Genomic DNA, 22,472 nt, shown 5'->3' on the forward strand with positions numbered 1-22,472 from the left:
ACTCCCTCCATCACACAACTCCCCACCATCACACACACACCCCGATCACACACCCCACCTCCATCACACACCTCCATCACACACCCCCATCACACACCCCCTCCATCACAAACTCCGCCTCCATCACACACCTCCCTCCATCACAAACCCCCTCCATTACACCTCCCTCCATCCCACAAACACCCCTCCATCACACACACCCCCTCCATTACACACACCACTCTCCATCACATGCACCGCCTCGATCACACAACCCCCTCCATCACACAACCCCCTCCATCACACACACCCCCCTCCATCACACACACCCTCCTCCATCACACACTCCCCACCATCACACACCCTCCTCCATCACACACTCCCCACCATCACACACCCACCTCCATCACACACACCCTCTCCATAACACACACCCCCTCCATCACCTACACCCCCCTCCATCACAAACACTCCCTCCATCACACAACCCCCCTCCATCACACACACCCCTCCATCACACCCCACCTCCATCACAAACACTCCCTCCATCACTCAACCCCCCCTTCATCACACACCTCCCACCATCACACACCTCCCTCCATCTCACCCAGCCCTCCATCAAACCCGCCATCCCATTCTCCTCCATTATACACCCCCCTCCATCACACACACACCCCTCCATCATGCACATCCCCATCATACACCCCCATCACACCCACTCCGCCATCACACACCCCCTCCATTACACCCCCCCCATCACACCCACTCCGCCATCACACACCCCCTCCATTACACCCCCCCCATCACACCCACTCCGCCATCACACAACCCCCCCCTCCATCACACCCACTCCGCCATCACACACCCCCTCCATCATACACTCCCCTCCATCACACACACACCCTCCATCACACACCCCCCTCCATCACACACCCCCCTCCATCACACAACCCCCCCCTCCATCACACACCCCCTTCCATCACACACACACCCCTCCATCACAAACACCCCCTACATCATGCACATCCCTATCGCACATCCACCTCCCCTACACAACCCAAATACACCCACCCCGCCATCACACACCCCCTCCATTACACCCCCCTCCATCACAAACACTCCCTCCATCACACAACCCTCCCTCCATCACACCCACTCCGCCATCACACACCCCCTCCATTACACCCCCCCCACCATCACACACACGCCTCTCCAACACATACCCCATCCATCACACAATCCCCCCTCCATCACACACCTCCTCCATCACACACCTCCTCCATCACACACCTCCTCCATCACACAACCCCCCTCCATCACACAACCCCCCTTAATCACACAACCCCATCAAACACCCCCTCCATCACAAACCTCCCTCCATCATACACACTCCCCCATCACACAGCCCCTCCATCACATACGCCCATCACACAAACCCCCCTCCATCACACAACCCCCTCCACACACACACCCCCGTCACACACACCCCACTCCATCACACACCCCACTCCATCACACACACCCCACTCCATCACACACTGCCCCTCCATCACACACCCCACTCCATCACACACCCCACTCCATCACACACTCCCCTCCATCACATACACCCCCTCCATCACACACACCCCTATCACACACACCCCCTCCACCACATACACACCCTCCATCACACACACACCCCCATCACACACCACCCTCCATCACACCCCATCACACAACCCCCCTCCTTCACACAACTCCCCTCCATCTCACACACCCCTATCACACACACCCCCTCCACCACATACACACCCTCCATCACACACACACCCCCATCACACACCACCCTCCATCACACCCCATCACACAACCCCCCTCCTTCACACAACTCCCCTCCATCTCACACACCCCACCCCCATCACACACCGCCCTCCATCACAAACCCCCTCCATCATACACAGTCCCCCATCACACACCCCCCTCCATCACACACACCCATCACACAACCCCCCTCCTTCACACAACTCCCCTCCATCACACACACACCCCGATCACACACCCCACCCCCATCACACACCCCCATCACACACCCCCTCCATCACAAACCCCCCTCCATCACACACCTCCCTCCATCACAAACCCCCCCATTACACCTCTCTCCATCCCACACACACCCCTCCATCACGCACCCCCTCCATCACACCCCACCCCCTCCATCACACACACCCCTCCATCACGCACCCCCTCCATCACACCCCACCCCCTCCATCACACACACCCCCTCCATCACACCCCACCCCCTCCATCACACACACACCCTCCATCACACACCCCCTCCATCACACACCCCCCTCCATCACATGCACCCCCTCCATCACGCACCCCCTCCATCACACCCCACCCCCTCCATCACACCCCCTCCATCACACACACCCCCCTCCATCACACACACTCCCCTCCATCACATACACCCCCTCCATCACACACAACCCACTCCATCACACACACCCCACTCCATCACACACACCCCACTCCATCACACACCCTCCATCACACACATCCACTCCATCACACATACACGCCTATCACACACACCCCTCCACCACACACACTCCCTCCACCACGCACACCCCCTCCATCACACACACCCCCTCCATCACACACCCCACTCCATCACTCACCCCACTCCATCACACCCCACCCCCTCCATCACACACACCCCCATCACACACAACCTCCTCCATCACACACCCACATCACACAACCGCAACACACACCCCCCATCACACACACACCCCCATCACACCCCCCTCCATCACACACCCCATCCATTACACACCCACATCACACACCCGCAACACACACCCCCCATCTCACACACACACCCCCATCACACCCCCCTCCATCACACACCCCATCCATCACACACCCCCTCCATCACACACACCCATCAACACACCCCCTGCGTCACACACACACACCCCTCCATCACACACCCCACTCTATCACACACCCACATCACACACCCGCAACACACACCCCCCATCTCACACACACACCCCCATCACACCCCCCTCCATCACACACCCCATCCATCACACACGCCCCCATCACACCCACCCATCACACACCCTCCCATCACACACACCCCACTCTATCACACGCACCCCCCCAATAACACAACCCCCCTTAATCACACACACATACCCCCATCACACACCCCACTCCATCACTCACCCCCCTCCATCACATCCCACCCCCTCCATCACACACACCCACCTCCATCACACACACCCCCCTCCATCACACACACCCCACTCCATCACACACACCCCACTCCATCACAGACCCCCCTCCATCACACACACCCCCATCACACACCCCCCTCCATCACACACCCCCATCACACACCCCCTCCATCACAACCCCTCCCTCCATCCCACACACACCCCTCCATCACACACACCCCCCTCCATCATACGCACCCCCCTCCATCATACGCACCCCCCTCCATCACGCACCCCACTCCATTACACCCCACCCCCTCCATCACACAGCCCCTCCATTACACACAAACCCCGATCACACACACGCCCTCCATCACACATACCCACTCCATCACACACCCCATTCCATCACACACCCCCGCTCCATCACACCCCACCCCCTCCATCACACACACGCCCCCTCCATCACACACACCCCACTCCATCACACAAACCCCCATCACACACACACACCCCCATCGCACACCCCCTCCATCACACATACCCACTCCATCACACACCCCACTCCATCACACACCCCCGCTCCATCACACCCCATCCCCTCCATCACATACATGCCCCCTCCATCACACACACCCCTCCATCACACACACCCTCCTCCATCACACACCCCCTCCATCACACACTACCCTCCATCACACACACCGCCATCACACACTCCCCACCATCACACACCCACCTCCATCACACACACCCCCCTCAATCACACACACCCCCCTCAATCACACACCCTCCTCCATCGCACACCCCCCTCCATCATATCCCCCCTCCATCACACACTCCCTCCATCACACACTCCCTCCATCACACACTCCCTCCATCACACCCACCCATCACACACCCTCCCATCACACACCTCCTCCATCACACACACACCCCTCCATCACACACCCCACTCCATCACACACCCACATCACACACCCGCAACACACACCCCCCATCACACACCCCCATCACACACCCTCCCATCACACACACCCCACTCCATCACACACACCCCCCTCCATCACACACACCCCACTCCATCACACACACACACCCCCATCACACACACACACCCCCATCACACACACACACCCCCATCACACCCACCCATCACACACCCTCCCATCACACACCTCCCTCCATCACACACACACCCCTCCATCACACACCCCACTCCATCACACACCCACATCACACACCCGCAACACACACCCCCCATCACACACCCCCATCACACACCCTCCCATCACACACACCCCACTCCATCACACACACCCCCCTCCATCACACACACCCCACTCCATCACACACACCCCACTCCATCACACACACCTCCCTCCATCACACACACCCCCCTCCATCACACACCCCCATCCATCTCACAACCCCCCTCCATCACACAACCCCCCAAAACAAAACCCCCCTTAATCACACACACACCGCCATCACACACCCCACCTCCATCACACACCCCCCCTCCATAACACACAATCCTCCTTCACACAACCCCCCCATCGCGCACCCCCCCCTCAATCTCACACATCCCACTCCATCACACACACCCCAACACACCTCCCTCCATCACACACGCCCCTCCATCACACCCCCCTCCATCACACACTCCCTCCATCACACACTCCCCCCTCCATCACACCCTCCCATCACACACCCCCCTCCATCACACACACCCACATCACACAACCGCAACACACACCCCCCATCACACACACCCCCATCACACCCCCCTCCATCACACACCCCATCCATTACACACCCCCTCCATCACACACACCCCCTCCGTCACACACACACCCCTCCATCACACACCCCACTCTATCACACACCCTCCCATCACACACACCCCACTCCATCACACACACCCATCCATCTCACAACCCCCCTCCATCACACAACCCCCCATAACACAACCCCCCTTAATCACACACACACCCCCATCACACACCCCCCCTCCATAACACACAATCCTCCTTCACACAACCCCCCCATCGCACCCCCCCCCTCAATCTCACACATCCCACTCCATCACACAGACCCCTCCAACACACCTCCCTCCGTCACACACGCCCCTCCATCACACCCCCCTCCATCACACACTCCCTCCATCACACAATCCCCCCTCCATCACACCCTCCCATCACACACCCCCCTTCATCACACACACCCACATCACACAACCGCAACACACACCCATCACACACACCCCCATCACACCCCCCTCCATCACACACCCCATCCATTACACACCCCATCCATCACACACACCCATCACACACACCCATCACACACACCCCCTCCGTCACACACACACCCCTCCATCACACACCCCACTCCATCACACACCCGCAACACACACCCGCAACACACACCCCCCATCACACACCCCACCTCCATCACACACCCCCATCACACACCGCCTCCATCACAAACCTCCCTCCATCATACACACTCCCCCATCACACACCCCCTCTATCACATACGCCCATCACACAAACCCCCCTCCATCATGCACACCCCTCCATCACACCCCCCTCCATCACACACACCCACATCACACAACCGCAACACACACCCCCCATCACACACACCCCCATCACACCCCCCTCCATCACACACCCCATCCATTACACACCCCATCCATCACACACACCCATCACACACACCCCCTCCGTCACACACACACCCCTCCATCACACACCCCACTCCATCACACACCCACATCACACACCCGCAACACACACCCCCCATCTCACACACACACCTCCAACACACCCACCCATCACACACCCTCCCATCACACACACCCCACTCCATCACACACCCATCCATCTCACAACCCCCCTCCATCACACAACCCCCCCAATAACACAACCCCCCTTAATCACACACACATACCCCCATTACACACCCCACCTCCATCACACACCCCCATCACACACCGCCTCCATCACAAACCTCCCTCCATCATACACACTCCCCCATCACACACCCCCTCCATCACACACCTCCCTCCATCACACCCACCCCTCCATCACAAACCCCCCATTACCCTCCCTCCATCCCACACACACCCCTCCATCACACACACCCCCTCCATCACACACCCCCCTCCATCACACGCACCCTCTCCATCACGCACCCCCCTCCATCACAACACACCCCCTCCATCACACACCCCCTCCATCACACACACCCTCCATCACACACACCCTCCATCACACACACCCCCTCCATCACACACACCCCCCCTCCATCACACACACCCCTCCTCCATCACACACACCCCTCCATCACACACCCCCCTCCTCCATCACACACACCCCTCCATCACACACCCCCCTCCATCACACACACCCCACTCCATCACACCGCCCCTCCCTCCATCACACACACCCCCCTCCATCACACACACCCCCCTCCATCACACACACCCCCCTCCATCACACACACCCCTCCATCACACACTCCCCTCCATCACATACATCCCCTACATCACACATACACCCCTATCACACACACCCCTCCACCACACACGCCCCCTCCAACACGCACGCCCCCTCCAACACGCACGCCCCCTTCAACACGCACACCCCCTCCATCACACACACCACTCCATCACACACCCCACTCCATTACACACTCCACTCCATTACACACTCCTCCATCACACACACCCCCCTTCATCACACGCATCCCCATCACACACACCCCCTTCCATCACACACACCCCTCCATCACACACACCCCACTCCATCACATACACCCCCTCCATCAAACACACACCCCTATCACACACACCCCCTCCATCACACACACCCCCTCCATCACACATACCCACTCCATCACACACCCCACTCATCACACACCCCACTCCATTACACACCTCCTCCATCACAGACTTCCCTCCATCACACACACCCCCATCACACACACCCCCACCACCACATACACCCCCTCCATCACACACACCCCCATCACACACACCCCTCCATCACACACACCCATTACACAACCCCCCTCCTTCACACAACTCCCCTCCATCACACACACACCCCGATCACACACCCCACCCCCATCACACACCCCCATCACACACCCCCTCCATCACACACATCCCCATCACACACACCCCTCCATCACACACACCCATTACACAACCCCCCTCCTTCACACAACTCCCCTCCATCACACACACACCCCGATCACACACACCACCTCCATCACACACCCCCATCACACACCCCTTCCATCACATACACCCCCTCCATCACACACACACCCCTATCACACACACCCCACTCCATCACATACACCCCCTCCATCAAACACACACCCCTATCACACACACCCCCTCCATCACACACCCCACTCATCACACACCCCACTCCATTACACACCTCCTCCATCACAGACTCCCCTCCATCACACACACCCCCATCACACACACCCCCTCCACCACATACACCCCCTCCATCACCCACACCCCCATCACACACACCCATCACACAACCCCCCTCCTTCACACAACTCCCCTCCATCACACACACACCCCGATCACACACCCCACCTCCATCACAAACCCCATTACACCTCCCCCCATCTCACATACACACCCCCATCACACCCACCCATCACACACCCTCCAATCACACACACCCCACTCCATCACACACACCCATCCATCTCACACACCCCCTCCATCACACACCCCCACTCCACACACACCCCACTCCTTCACACACTCCCCTCCATCACACACTCACCTCCATCACACACACCCCCCTCCATCACACACACCCCACTCCATCACACACTCCCTTCCATCACACACTCCCCTCCATCACATACACCCCCTCCATCACACACCTCCCTCCATCACACCAACCCCTCCATCACAAACCCCCCCATTACCCTCGCTCCATCCCACACACACCCCTCCATCACACACACCCCCTCCATCACACACCCCCCTCCATCACACACCCCCCTCCATCACACGCACCCTCTCCATCACGCACCCCCCTCCATCACAACACACCCCCTCCATCACACACCCCCTCCATCACACACACCCCCCCTCCATCACACACACCCCACTCCATCATACACACCCCCCTCCATCACACACCCCACTCCATCACACACCCCCCTCCATCACACACACCCCACTCCATCTCACCGCCCCCCCTCCATCACACACTCCCTCCATCACACACACCTCCCTCCATCACACACACCCCCCTCCATCACACATACACCTCTATCACACACACCCCTCCACCACACACGCCCCCTCCATCACACACACCACTCCATCACATACATCCCCTCCATCACACATACACCTCTATCACACACACCCCTCCACCACACACGCCCCCTCCAACACGCACACTCCCTCCATCACACACCCCACTCCATTACACACTCCACTCCATTACACACACCACTCCATCACACACACCCCCCTCCATCACACGCATCCCCATCACACACACTCCCTCCATCACACACACCCCCCTTCATCACACGCATCCCCATCACACACACCCTTCCATCACATACACCCCCTCCATCAAACACACACCCCACTCATCACACACCCCACTCCATTACACACCTCCTCTATCACACACACTCCACTCCATTACACCCCCATCACACACACCCCCCTCCATCACACGCATCCCCATCACACACACCCCCTTCCATCACACACACCCCACTCCATCACATACACCCCCTCCATCAAACACACACCCCACTCATCACACACCCCACTCCATTACACACCTCCTCCATCACACACACCCCCTCCATCACACACCCCATCACACACACCCATCACACAACCCCCCTCCTTCACACAACTCCCCTCCATCACACACACACCCTGATCACACACTCCACCTCCATCACACACCCCCATCACACACCCCCTCCATCACATACACCCCCTCCATCACACACACACCCCTATCACACACACCCCACTCCATCACATAAACCCCCTCCATCAAACACACACCCCTATCACACACACCCCCTCCATCACACATACCCACTCCATCACACACCCCACTCATCACACACCCCACTCCATTACACACCTCCTCCATCACAGACTCCCCTCCATCACACACACCCCCATCACACACACCCCCTCCACCACATACACCCCCTCCATCACACACACCCCTCCATCACACACACCCATCACACAACCCCCCTCTTTCACACAACTACCCTCCATCACACACACACCCCAATCACACACCCCACCTCCATCACAAACCCCATTACACCTCCCCCCATCTCACATACACACCCCCATCACACCCACCCATCACACGCACCCCCCTCCATCACGCACCCCCTTCCATTACACTCCACCCCCTTCATCACACACATGCCCTCCATCACACACACCCCCTCCATCATACACCCCACTCCATCACACACACCCCCCTCCATCACACCCCACCCCCTCCATCACACACACACCCCCTCCATCACACACACGCCCCCTCCATCACACACACCCACTCCATCACACACACCCCCTCCATCACACACACCCCCTCCAAGACACACCCCACTCCATCACACACACCCTCTTCCATCACACACACCCCCATCACACACACCCTCCTCCATCACAACCCCCTCCATCACACCCCTCCCCCTCCATCACACACACACCCCCTCCATCACACACACGCCCCCTCCATCACACACACCCACTCCATCACACACACCCACTCCATCACACACACCCCCCTCAATCACACACACCCCACTCCATCACACAGCCCCCCTCCATCACACAGCCCCCTCCATCACACACCCCCCTCCATCACAAACACTCCCTCCATCACACAACCCCCCCTCCATTACACAACCCCCCCTCCATTACACACCTCCCTCCATCTCACCCAGCCCTCCATCACACACCCCCTCCATCACACACCCCCTCCATCACACACCTCCTCCATTACACACACGCCTCTCCATCACATACCCCATCCATCACACAATCCCCCCTCCATCACACACCCACATCACACAACCGCAACACACACCCTCCATCACACACACACCCCCATCACACCCCCCTCCATCACACACCCCATCCATTACACACCCACTCCATCACACACTCCCCTCCATCACACACACACCATCACACACTCCCCGCCATCACACACCCACCTCCATCACACACCCACCTCCATTACACACCCACCTCCATTACACACCTCCCTCCATCTCACCCAGCCCTCCATCACACACCCCACTCCATCACACACACACCCCTCCATCACACACACACCATCACACACTCCCCGCCATCACACACCCACCTCCATCACACACCCACCTCCATTACACACCCACCTCCATTACACACCTCCCTCCATCTCACCCAGCCCTCCATCACACACCCACCTCCATCACACACCCCACTCCATCACACACCCACATCACACACCTGCAACATACACCCCCCATCTCACACACCCTCCCATCACACACACCCCTCCATCACACACCCCACTCCATCACACCCCCCCCCCCCACACACACACCCTCCTCCATCACACCCTCCCATCACACACACCCCACTCCATCACACACTCCCCTCCATCACACACCCCCCTCCATCACAAACACTCCCTCCATCACACAACCCCCCCTCCATTACACAACCCCCCCTCCATTACACACCTCCCTCCATCACACACCCCCTCCATCACACACCTCCTCCATTACACACACGCCTCTCCATCACATACCCCATCCATCACACAATCCCCCCTCCATCACACACCCACATCACACAACCGCAACACACACCCTCCATCACACACACACCCCCATCACACCCCCCTCCATCACACACCCCATCCATTACACACCCACTCCATCACACACCCCACTCCATCACACACACACCATCACACACTCCCCGCCATCACACACCCACCTCCATCACACACCCACCTCCATTACACACCCACCTCCATTACACACCTCCCTCCATCTCACCCAGCCCTCCCAACGCACACCCCTCCATCACACACCCCACTCCATCACACACTCCCCTCCATCACACACACCCCACTCCATCACACACCCCACTCCATCACACCCACCCCCCCACACACACACGCCTCTCCATCCAATACCCCCCTCCACCCCCGGTTTCCCGGGCCCGGCCCCGCGCCTGCGCACTCGGTCCTGTCAATATGGCGGCGGGCTGGGTCTGTCGCTGGCCCGGCTCCGGGATCCGGGATCGTGTTCCCTCCTCCCGCTGACAGCGCCGCCCGCACATCCTTTTACCGTTTCACCATTCACCAGAGCAATGGCCGAGCCGCAACCCTCGGAGCAGCTGGAAAGTAAGTACACATCCGGCCGACTGTGGCTGCAGGATCGGCGTCTGACTGAGGCCCTGGATCCCGCTGGGAGAGTGCCCCCCGTTACCCCGGGGGGGGGGGGGGGTGTGGAGATAGCGGGCTCCCCCCGGGGGTGGGGGGTGTGGAGATAGCGGGCTCCCCCCGGGGGGGTGGGGGGTGTGGAGATAGCGGGCTCCCCCCGGGGGGTTGGGGGGTGTGGAGATAGCGGGCTCCCCCCGGGGGTGGGGGGTGTGGAGATAGCGGGCTCCCCCCGGGGGGGTGGGGGGTGTGGAGATAGCGGGCTCCCCCCGGGGGGGGTGGGGGGTGTGGAGATAGCGGGCTCCCCCCGGGGGGGTGGGGGGTGTGGAGATAGCGGGCTCCCCCCGGGGGGGTGGGGGGTGTGGAGATAGCGGGCTCCCCCCGGGGGGGTGGGGGGTGTGGAGATAGCGGGCTCCCCCCGGGGGTGGGGGGTGTGGAGATAGCGGGCTCCCCCCCCGGGGGGGTGGGGGGTGTGGAGATAGCGGGCTCCCCCCCCGGGGGGGTGGGGGGTGTGGAGATAGCGGGCTCCCCCCCCGGGGGGGTGGGGGGTGTGGAGATAGCGGGCTCCCCCCCCGGGGGGGTGGGGGGTGTGGAGATAGCGGGCTCCCCCCCCGGGGGTGTGGAGATAGCGGGCTCCCCCCCCGGGGGGGTGGGGGGTGTGGAGATAGCGGGCTCCCCCCCCGGGGGGGTGGGGGGTGTGGAGATAGCGGGCTCCCCCCCCCGGGGGGGTGGGGGGTGTGGAGATAGCGGGCTCCCCCCCCGGGGGGGTGGGGGGTGTGGAGATAGCGGGCTCCCCCCCCGGGGGGGTGGGGGGTGTGGAGATAGCGGGCTCCCCCCCCGGGGGGGTGGGGGGTGTGGAGATAGCGGGCTCCCCCCCCGGGGGGGTGGGGGGTGTGGAGATAGCGGGCTCCCCCCCCGGGGGGGTGGGGGGTGTGGAGATAGCGGGCTCCCCCCCCGGGGGTGGGGGGTGTGGAGATAGCGGGCTCCCCCCGGGGGGGTGGGGGGTGTGGGGTGTGGAGATAGCGGGCTCCCCCCCCGGGGGGGGTGGGGGGTGTGGAGATAGCGGGCTCCCCCCGGGGGGGTGGGGGGTGTGGAGATAGCGGGCTCCCCCCCCCGGGGGGGGTGGGGGGTGTGGAGATAGCGGGCTCCCCCCGGGGGGGTGGGGGGGTGGGGAGTGTGGAGATAGCGGGCTCCCCCCGGGGGTGGGGGGTGTGGAGATAGCGGGCTCCCCCCGGGGGTGGGGGGTGTGGAGATAGCGGGCTCCCCCCGGGGGTGGGGGGTGTTGCGATAGCGGGCTCCCCCCGGGGGTGGGGGGTGTGGAGATAGCGGGCTCCCCCCGGGGGGGTGGGGGGTGTGGAGATAGCGGGCTTCCCCCCGGGGGGGTGGGGGGTGGGGGGTGTGGAGATAGCGGGCTTCCCCCCGGGGGGGTGGGGGAGTGTGGAGATAGCGGGCTCCCCCTCCCCCGGGGGGTGGGGGGTGTGGGGTGTGGAGATAGCGGGCTTCCCCCGGGGGGGTGGGGGAGTGTGGAGATAGCGGGCTCCCCCTCCCCCGGGGGTGGGGGGTGTGGGGTGTGGAGATAGCGGGCTCCCCCCCGGGGGGGTGGGGGAGTGTGGAGATAGCGGGCTCCCCCCCCGGGGGGGTGGGGGGGTGTGGTGTGGAGTGGAGATAGCAGACTCCCCCCGGGGGTAGGGGATGCGCAGGTAGCGGGCTCCTCCTGGGGTTGGGGTGTATGCAGATAGCGGGCCCACCCCCCGGGGGGTGGGGTGTGTGCAGACAGTGGGCTACCCCTGGGGGATGGGGGGTGTGGAGACAGTGGGCTACCCCTGGTGGGTGGGGGATTTGGAGATATGGGTGGCTGTACCTGTCTGTTGGGAGCCCCTTGGGGAGGTATTCTCTGGAGAAAGCAGTGTATCCAGAGAATACTGATCAACTCCAGCATGGAGCAGACAGGCTCTCAGCCCAAGTCCACTCTCCTACCTCAACACCCCTCACCTTACAACTCATGGCCACCTTCAAACCACCCACTCACATCCCCCACACCACTCTACAAATCCTCAGTCCCCAACCCCCACACACTAATTTACCCACACTCACACCAATTACACACAGTCTGAGTCCACGAAACTCTCTCCCTCAAATAGCACCATCCCCCCCTTCCTCACACTTCCAACCCCCATCCCCAACCTGTCACACATCCACATCCCCTTCCCCTCAAGACTCCCATCCTTTGCACCCACCCACACCCTCCAAACTCCACATCGCTCTTCGAAACTCTGCCACATGTCTCTCCCCTCCTGCACACCCCATCACTCCTCCCTCCACCCCCATCACCAACTCCTTCCATACCTGCCCCTGTTCTCATACCTCCTGTACTCCTCTCCCACGTCTCCCATTCCACATTCCTCCTCCCTCCCGCACCCCAACCCTCCCCACCAATAACCCTCACGCCCTCCGCCTCCCTGCAGTCACACTCTCCAAACACACCCACATCCACCCCCCACACCCCCCCACCCTTTCACACCCCCACCCCCCCCCACCCTTTCACACCCCCCCCCACCCTTTCACACCCCCACCCCCCCACCCCCCCACCCCATCAAACCACACCCCATGCCCCCCACGCCCCCATGCCCACCGTCCACACCCCAACCACTCCCCCCACTCCCCCACCCTTTCATCCCCCCCACCCTTTCATCCCCCCCCATCCCCCCACCCTTTCACCCCCCCTTCACTCCCCCCACACTTTCACCCCCCCACTTCACCCCCCCCCACCCTTTCACCCCCCACCACCCCACCCTTTCACCCCCCCACCCCCCCACCCTTTCACCCCCACCACCCCCCCCATCCTTTCACCCCCACCCCCCCACCCTTTCACACCCCCAACCCCCCACCCCCCCCACCCTTTCACCCCCCCAACCCCCCCACCCTTTCACCCCCCCACCCTTTCACCCCCCACCCCCCCCACCCTTTCACCCCCCACCCCCCCCCACCCTTTCACCCCCCACCCCCCCAAACCCCCACCCCCCACCCCCCCAAACCCCCCCACCCCCACACCCCCACCCCCCCCAACCCCCCCCCACCCACCCCCCCACCCACCCCCAACCCCCCCCACCCACCCCCACCCCCCCACCCTTTCACCCCCCACCCCCCCACCCTTTCACCCCCCACCCCCCCAAACCCCCACCCCCCACCCCCCCAAACCCCCCCCACCCCCCACCCCACCCCCCCCCCCCCCCACCCCCCCCCCCCCACCCCCCCCCCCCCCCCCCCCCCCCCACACCCCCACACCCCACACCCCCACCCCCCCACCCACCCCCCCCACCCACCCCCCCCCACCCACCCCCAACCCCCCCCCCCCAACCCCCCCCACCCCCCCCAACCCCCCCCCACCCACCCCCAACATCCCCCACCCCTTCACCCCCCCACCCCTTCACCCCCCCACCCCTTCACCCCCCCACCCCTTCACCCCCCCCACCCCTTCACCCCCCCACCCCTTCACCCCCCCACCCCTTCACCCCCCCACCCCCCACCCCCTTCACCCCCACCCCTTCACCCCCACCCCCTTCACCCCCACCCCTTCACCCCCACCCCTTCACCCCCACCCCTTCACCCCCCACCCCCACCCCCTGCGCCCCCCCCACCCCTTTCACCCCCTGCGCCCCCCCCACCCTTTCACCCCCTGCGCCCCCCCACCCTTTCACCCCCCCACCCTTTCACCCCCCCACCCTTTCACCCCCCCACCCTTTCACCCCCCCACCCTTTCACCCCCCCCACCCTTTCACCCTTTCACCCCCCTCACACCCCCCACCCTTTTACCCCCCTCACCCCCCCACCCCTTCACCCCCACCCCCTCACCCTTTCACTCCACCCACCCCCCCGCCCTTCCCCCTCCCCCACCCCCCCACCCCTTCCACACCCCCCCCACCCCTTCCACACACCCCCACCCCCTTCCACCCCCCCCACCCCCACCCCCACCCTTTCACCCCCCCCCACCCCCACCCTTTCACCCCCCCCACCCCCACCCTTTCACCCCCCCCCACCCCCACCCTTTCACCCCCCCCACCCCCACCCTTTCACCCCCCCCACCCTTTCACCCCCCCCACCCTTTCACCCCCCCCACCCTTTCACCCCCCCCGCACCCTTTCACCCCCCCCCACCCTTTCACCCCCCCCACCCTTTCACCCCCCCCACCCTTTCACCCCCCCCACCCTTTCACCCCCCCCACCCTTTCACCCCTTCCCACCCCTTCCCACCCCTTCCCACCCCTTCCCACCCCTTCCCACCCCTTCCCACCCCTTCCCACCCCTTCCCACCCCTTCCCACCCTTTCACCCCCCCCCACCCTTTCCCACCCTTTCACCCCCCCCCACCCTTTCCCACCCTTTCACCCCCCCCACCCTTTCACCCCCCCCCCACCCTTTCACCCCCCCCCACCCTTTCACCCCCCCCACCCTTTCACCCCCCCCCACCCTTTCACCCCCCCCCCACCCTTTCACCCCCCCCCACCCTTTCACCCCCCCCCCACCCTTTCACCCCCCCCCACCCTTTCACCCCCCCCACCCTTTCACCCCCCCCCACCCTTTCACACCCCCATCCCCCCCTACCCTTTCACACCCCCATCCCCCCCTACCCTTTCACCCCCCCCTACCCTTTCACCCCCCCCTACCCTTTCACCCCCCCCTACCCTTTCACCCCCCCCCTACCCTTTCACCCCCCCCTACCCTTTCACCCCCCCCTACCCTTTCACCCCCCCCTACCCTTTCACCCCCCTACCCTTTCACCCCCCCCACCCTTTCACCCCCCCCACCCTTTCACCTTTCACCCCCCCCACCCTTTCACACCCCCCCCACCCTTTCACACCCCCCCCACCCTTTCACACCCCCATCCCCCCACCCTTTCACGCCCCCACTTCCCCCCCCCCACCCTTTCACACCCCCACTTCCCCCCCCCCTCCCTTTCACACCCCCCACTTCCCCCCCCCTCCCTTTCACACCCCCACTTCCCCCCCCCCCACCCTTTCACACCCCCACTCCCCCCCCCACCCTTTCACACCCCCACTTCCCCCCCCCACCCTTTCACACCCCCATCCCAGTCCTCTCAACACCTCCCACCCTCTGCTTTCTTGCCCCCGTCTCCATGCCCCCTAACTCCTCCCTCCCTTCCAACTCCTCCCTCCCTCATTTCTCGACCTGTTCACTCCACCCACCCTCTACCCCATCTCCCTACCATTTCCGTCCACCCCACTTGCCCACCCCTCATTCCAGTTTGCCCCTCCAATCGCTTCCTGTTCCTTGTTCTCCCAGCCAGGCCCCCTGCTTGTCCCCTCCAATGGTCATTCTTGTCATTCTGCAGTCACCTTCCTTGGTGACCTTAAATCGTGTGAATTCCATCCACCTCTGTCCAACTAACTGAACTGTTGCATGCTGATACATCTCACTCCCTTCTGCAGACACTGTCAAGTGTCACTGGATACGCAGTCTGATCTTCCATTCTACCTGATATGCCTCTCACTTTTCCCCTAATGTCCTGGACATGATTAAACAGTGTCCTGAGTTGCACAATTTGTTGGGCAGTTCCCATTCCAGTTGGTCATCTAGCAATTGACTTTATCTGGCTGGCACTGCCAACCTGTTTGGCTGTATTGGTTTAATGGTGTAATGTAAACAAGCTTGGAAGTAAATTGCTTTATTTTTGGAGTCACGGAGCTGTACAGCACGGAAACAGACCCTTTGGTCCAATTTGTGCATGCCGACCAAATACCCTAAAATACTAACCATTTGTCAGCACTTGGCAAACTCTTCCTATTCATATACCCATCCAGATGCCTTTTTAAATGTTGTAATTGTACCAGCCTCCTCCACTTCCTCTGGCAGCTCATTTCATACATGCACCACTCTCTGCATTAAAAAAGTTGCATCTTAAACTTTTGCCCCTTATCCTACACCTATGCCCTCAAGTTCTGGACTCCTCCATCCTAGGGCAAAGACCTTGCCTATTTACCCTATCCACACCCCTCATGATTTGATAAACCTCTATAAGGTCACCTGTCAGCCTCTGACGTTCCAGGGAAAACAGCCTCAGCTTATTCTTCTTTGCAGTTAAGGCTCAAAACCCACTAAGGTCTCTATTAACCCTGATCCTCTCATATTGTCCATCTTGTCGGTTAGTGATGGGTAAAATATAATGCAGTTGGGGAAGGGAGTGTTTGATGTGGTCCACTGTTGTGATTGCATTTGAATGTTTACAGACTGTAATGGAGAGTCAGGTGGCTGGCTGTTAAGTGGACTCTCTTACCAAACTTCATTGCAAAACCATAGCTACAACTTTGCAGGAATCTGTTAATCTATGTCAGACTCCGACTCAGACTCACAGGCTAAGGATAAGGCTAAGGCTAATCTCTGGCTAACTGTGCAATGCACATTGTGCTCTTCGTCTGTAGACTCTTGCTCAAATTATCTGCTGATATGTATATTTTTTAAAAAGGCAAGGCCTGATTTGTTTTGTTTAAATTCATTTAAACTGGGGGATCATTCACATTTTCAATAATATCCGTTAATTGATAATGTTAATTATTGCCCTGCCATGTTGTGGTCTGGGGCAATGGCATGGTCTCAGCCTAGAATTCCTTTCTGAAACCATTCCAATTGGCTTTCTGCATTTGGACACTCCTTAAACCTACTTTTTTGACTGAGCCAATGTCTCAGTGTCATTATTTTACATACCACCCTTGAAACCTGTTGTTAGGTTCCATTATGTTAAAGGCTATATAAATTATTGTAGGATGAGCTGCTAATGGTGGTTAGCCTGAGTCTTATTTTAGGCAAACAAGAGCTAATAGCAAATGAAAGTTTAAAAATTGCACGGTACAAGGTTATAGTCCAACAGGTTTATTTGGAAGCACTAGCTTTTAGAGTGCTGCTCCTTCAGGTGGTTGTGGAGTATAAAATCATAAAACACACAATTTATAGCAAACGTTTATAGTGTGATGCAACTGATTGTTTAAGTCTCTCATCTTTTAGAATGACCATGTTGGTTTCAGTTCTTTCATATTGTAAATCTCAACATTTTTAAAAGTTACATTCTCAAGTGAACTTTAACAATAGATGCTATGTTGTCTCAGATAATGCATTGAGGGTGTGAGTTGCCCTGTGTGGGGCTGTCTGTGCCCCAGTGTTCATACTGATTCTATTTCTAAAAAGGGGATTTACAGAATCTTCTATGGATTCATGCAGTCTTTGAGCAAAATAAAATACAATTCTGCAAGTACAAATTCACCCCACAAACTTGTGTGTCCAAAGCAAATGAAAAGGAGCTACAATGAACTGAGATAGGACAGTTAAATAAGACACTGTGATTGTAATTTGTAATCACAACTCTGACTTTTGAATACTTTGCTCCACTCTTTTAGCATATAAAGGTGACAAATTATTTAAGCTGATGCATATTTAAGAAAACTTTTGGCTTTATTCTTGTTGGAAAATCTAGACAGGATTATTTTGCAACTCAGCATTGAAGAAAAATGCAAATGTAGCTAACATGAAGGAACCGTAAAGGCTCCTTAGATTAAAGCCCATGATCCCCTCATCCTCACAATCCCACCACACAGTGGCTACTTCACTGATATAAATTTAAGAAAGGGTGAGCTAACTCAGACTCAAACAGACTCAGTTTAACAAAATAAGCAGTGTTGATTTTATATTTATGTATATATGATTTACAACATTATGTTCCAAAATGCTTTGTAACCAATGAAATTGTTGTAAAGTAGGATCATTTTATACACGTTGGGGTGGCACAAAGAGCAACAACCTGCGTTTATATGTTATATTTAAAACGTTTCGAGGTGCTTCATAACATCAACTAACAAAATCAGACACTGAAGCACTTGGATCGACAGATGACCGAAAGCTTGGTCAAAGACAGAGCTGCTAAGGAGCTTCTTGAAAGCAGAGGAGAAGCGGGGAGGATTGCAGTTAACACTCGATACAGGGGTACACGGGGGCTGTGGGTGAACTTACCTCTGACAGCCCCCCAAAAGACCTGGCGGCGGGGGGGGGGGGGGGTAAATCAGTTACAGGGACAACCAATCAGAGCAACGCCCGTACGAAAGAGAAGCAGAGACTGTGTGGAACTACTGCTCCAATTAGAGGTTCTGTTTTCCTCATGATCCTCCAATAACAGGCCGCTTCACAAACACGTTTGCTGTTGATAGGTTTACTACCACCAAGTATGGGAGAGATGCAGCCTGTGATTGGAGGAGCAGCGAGGAAGCAAAGTGGCTTGCGGTGGGTTGAGCCAGTGACTTGTCAGTAAACTTTGGTGGTTTGACGTGGGAAGCCGGATCCGCAGTCTGGTGTTGGATCTGAGAGGGTGGAGGGCATGCAGTAGAAGGTGGATGCAGTGCTGGATTGGGGTAGAAGGAGTTTGCAAAGGAGAGAAAACAGTTTTAACCTGTCAAAAAAATAGCTAGCTGGGGCCAAGAAAACTTTAAATCAGAAATAATGAAATCTTTGAAGTTTAATTTTAATCTTTTTAAGCTGAACACTATATAAACCCGGGAGGTACTGTGTGAGGAGAAATATTGCAGTGCGACTGTGATTAGCACTGTATTAGTTAGAACATAGAACAATACAGTGCAGTACAGGCCCTTCGGCCCTCGATGTTGCACCGATCCAAGCCCACCTAACCTACAGTAGGCCACTATCCTCCATGTGCCTATCCAATGCCCGTTTAAATGCCCATAAAGAGGGAGAGTCCACCACTGCTACTGGCAGGGCATTCCATGAACTCACGACTCGCTGAGTAAAGAATCTACCCCTAACATCTGTCCTATACCTACCACCCCTTAACTTAAAGCAATGCCCCCTCGTGGTCAACCCTATCTGAACCCCTAATCGTCTTGTACACCTCTATTAAGTCACCCCTAAACCTTCTTTTCTCCAATGAAAACAGCCCCAAGTGCCTCAGCCTTTCCTCATACAATCTTCCAACATTCCAGGCAACATCCTGGTAAACCTCTTCTGCACCCATTCCAGTGCCTCCACATCCTTCCTATAGTATGGCGACCAAAACTGCACACAATACTCCAGATGCGGCCGCACCAGAGTCTTATACAACTGCAACATGACCTCAGGACTCTGGAACTCAATTCCTCTACCAATAAAAGCCAGTACGCCATATGTCTTCACCGCACTATTTACCTGGGTGGCAACTATCAGAGATCTGTGTACATGGACACCAAGATCCCTCTGCTCATCCACACTACCAAGTATCCGACCATTAGCCCAGTCCCCCCATCTTTTTGTTACTCATACCAAAGTGAATCACCTCACACTTACCCACATTGAACTCCATTTGCCACCTTTCTGCCTAGCTCTGCAGCTTATCTATATCCCGCTGTAACCTGCCACATCCTTCCTCACTGTCATCAACTCCACCGACTTTCGTATCATCCGCAAACTTGCTCACCCAACCTTCTCGCCCCTCCTCCAGGTCATTTATAAAAATGACAAACAGCAATGGTCTCAAAACACATCCTTGCGGAACACCGCTAGTAACTGCACCCCAAGATGAACCTTTACCATCAACTACTACCCTCTGTCTTCTTCCAGCCAGCCAATTCCTAATCCAAACCTCCAACTCACCCTCGATGCCATACCTCCGTATTTTTTGCAGTAGCCTACCATGGGGAACCTTATCAAATGCCTTACTAAAATCCATATACACCACATCTACCGCTTTACCCTTGTCCACCTCCTTAGTCACCTTCACACAGAATTCAATAAGTTTTGTGAGGCACGATCTGCCCTCCACAAAACCATGCTGACTGTCCTTGATCACATTATTCCTATCCAAATGTTCATAAATCCTATCCCTTACAATTCTCTCTAAGACTTTGCCCACAACAGAAGTGAGGCTCACCGGCCTATAGTTACTAGGGTTATCCCTACTCCCCTTCTTGAACAAGGGAACCACATTTGCTATCCTCCAGTCTTCTGGCACTATTCCTGTAGACAACGAGGACATAAAAATCAACGCCAATGGCTCTGCAATCTCCTCCCTTGCTTCCCAGAGAATCCTAGGATAAATGCCATCAGGCCCAGGGGATTTATCTATTTTCACCCTTTCCAGAATTTCCAACACCTCTTCCCTACATACCTCAAGGCCATCCATTCTAATTAATCGTGACTCAATATTCACATCGGCAACAATGTCCTGTTCCTGAGTGAATACTGACGAAAAGTATTCATTCAATGTCTCCCCAATCTCTTCAGCCTCCACACGCAACTTCCCACTCCTATCCTTGACTGGACCTATTCCTACCCTAGTCATCCTTTTATTCCTGACATACCTATAGAAAGCCTTTGGGTTTTCCCTAATCCTACCAACTAAGGACTTTTCATGTCCCCTCATTGCTGCTCTTAGCTCTCTCTTCAGATCCTTCCTTGGCTACCTTATAACTCTCAATAGCCCCAATTGAACCTTCACGCCTCATCTTTACATAGGCCGCCCTCTTCCCTTTAACAAGGGATTCCAATTCCGTATTAAACCATGGCTCCCTTACACGACCCTTTCCTCCCTGCCTGACAGGTATATACTTATCAAGGACACTCAATAGTTGCTCCTTGAACAAGCTCCACATATCAATTGCACCCTTGCCTTGAAGCCTATTTTTCCAAGCCATGCATCCTAAGTCGTGCCTCACCACATCATAATTTCCCTGCCCCCAGCTTATAACTCTTGCCCTGCAGTGCACACTTATCCCTCTCGTCACTAGAGTAAAAGTCACC

At 58.1% G+C, this 22,472-nt stretch overlaps 1 protein-coding gene across 3 annotated transcripts in view; it reads left to right on the top strand.

The window, feature by feature from the left end:
• Positions 1–11,479: 11,479 nt before the first annotated feature.
• rabep1 (rabaptin, RAB GTPase binding effector protein 1) overlaps positions 11,480–22,472 on the top strand; it is a 142,653-nt gene continuing 131,660 nt past the window's right edge. For all 3 annotated transcript variants that reach the window (XM_072589292.1, XM_072589294.1, XM_072589293.1), the window contains exon 1: positions 11,480–11,650. In XM_072589292.1, coding sequence (XP_072445393.1) covers positions 11,617–11,650 — 34 coding nt within the window. In that variant the 5' untranslated portion in view covers positions 11,480–11,616. The remainder of the gene's footprint in view (positions 11,651–22,472) is intronic.

The sequence above is a fragment of the Chiloscyllium punctatum genome, chromosome 19 (assembly GCF_047496795.1).
Source record: "Chiloscyllium punctatum isolate Juve2018m chromosome 19, sChiPun1.3, whole genome shotgun sequence".
Taxonomy (NCBI): domain Eukaryota; kingdom Metazoa; phylum Chordata; class Chondrichthyes; order Orectolobiformes; family Hemiscylliidae; genus Chiloscyllium; species Chiloscyllium punctatum.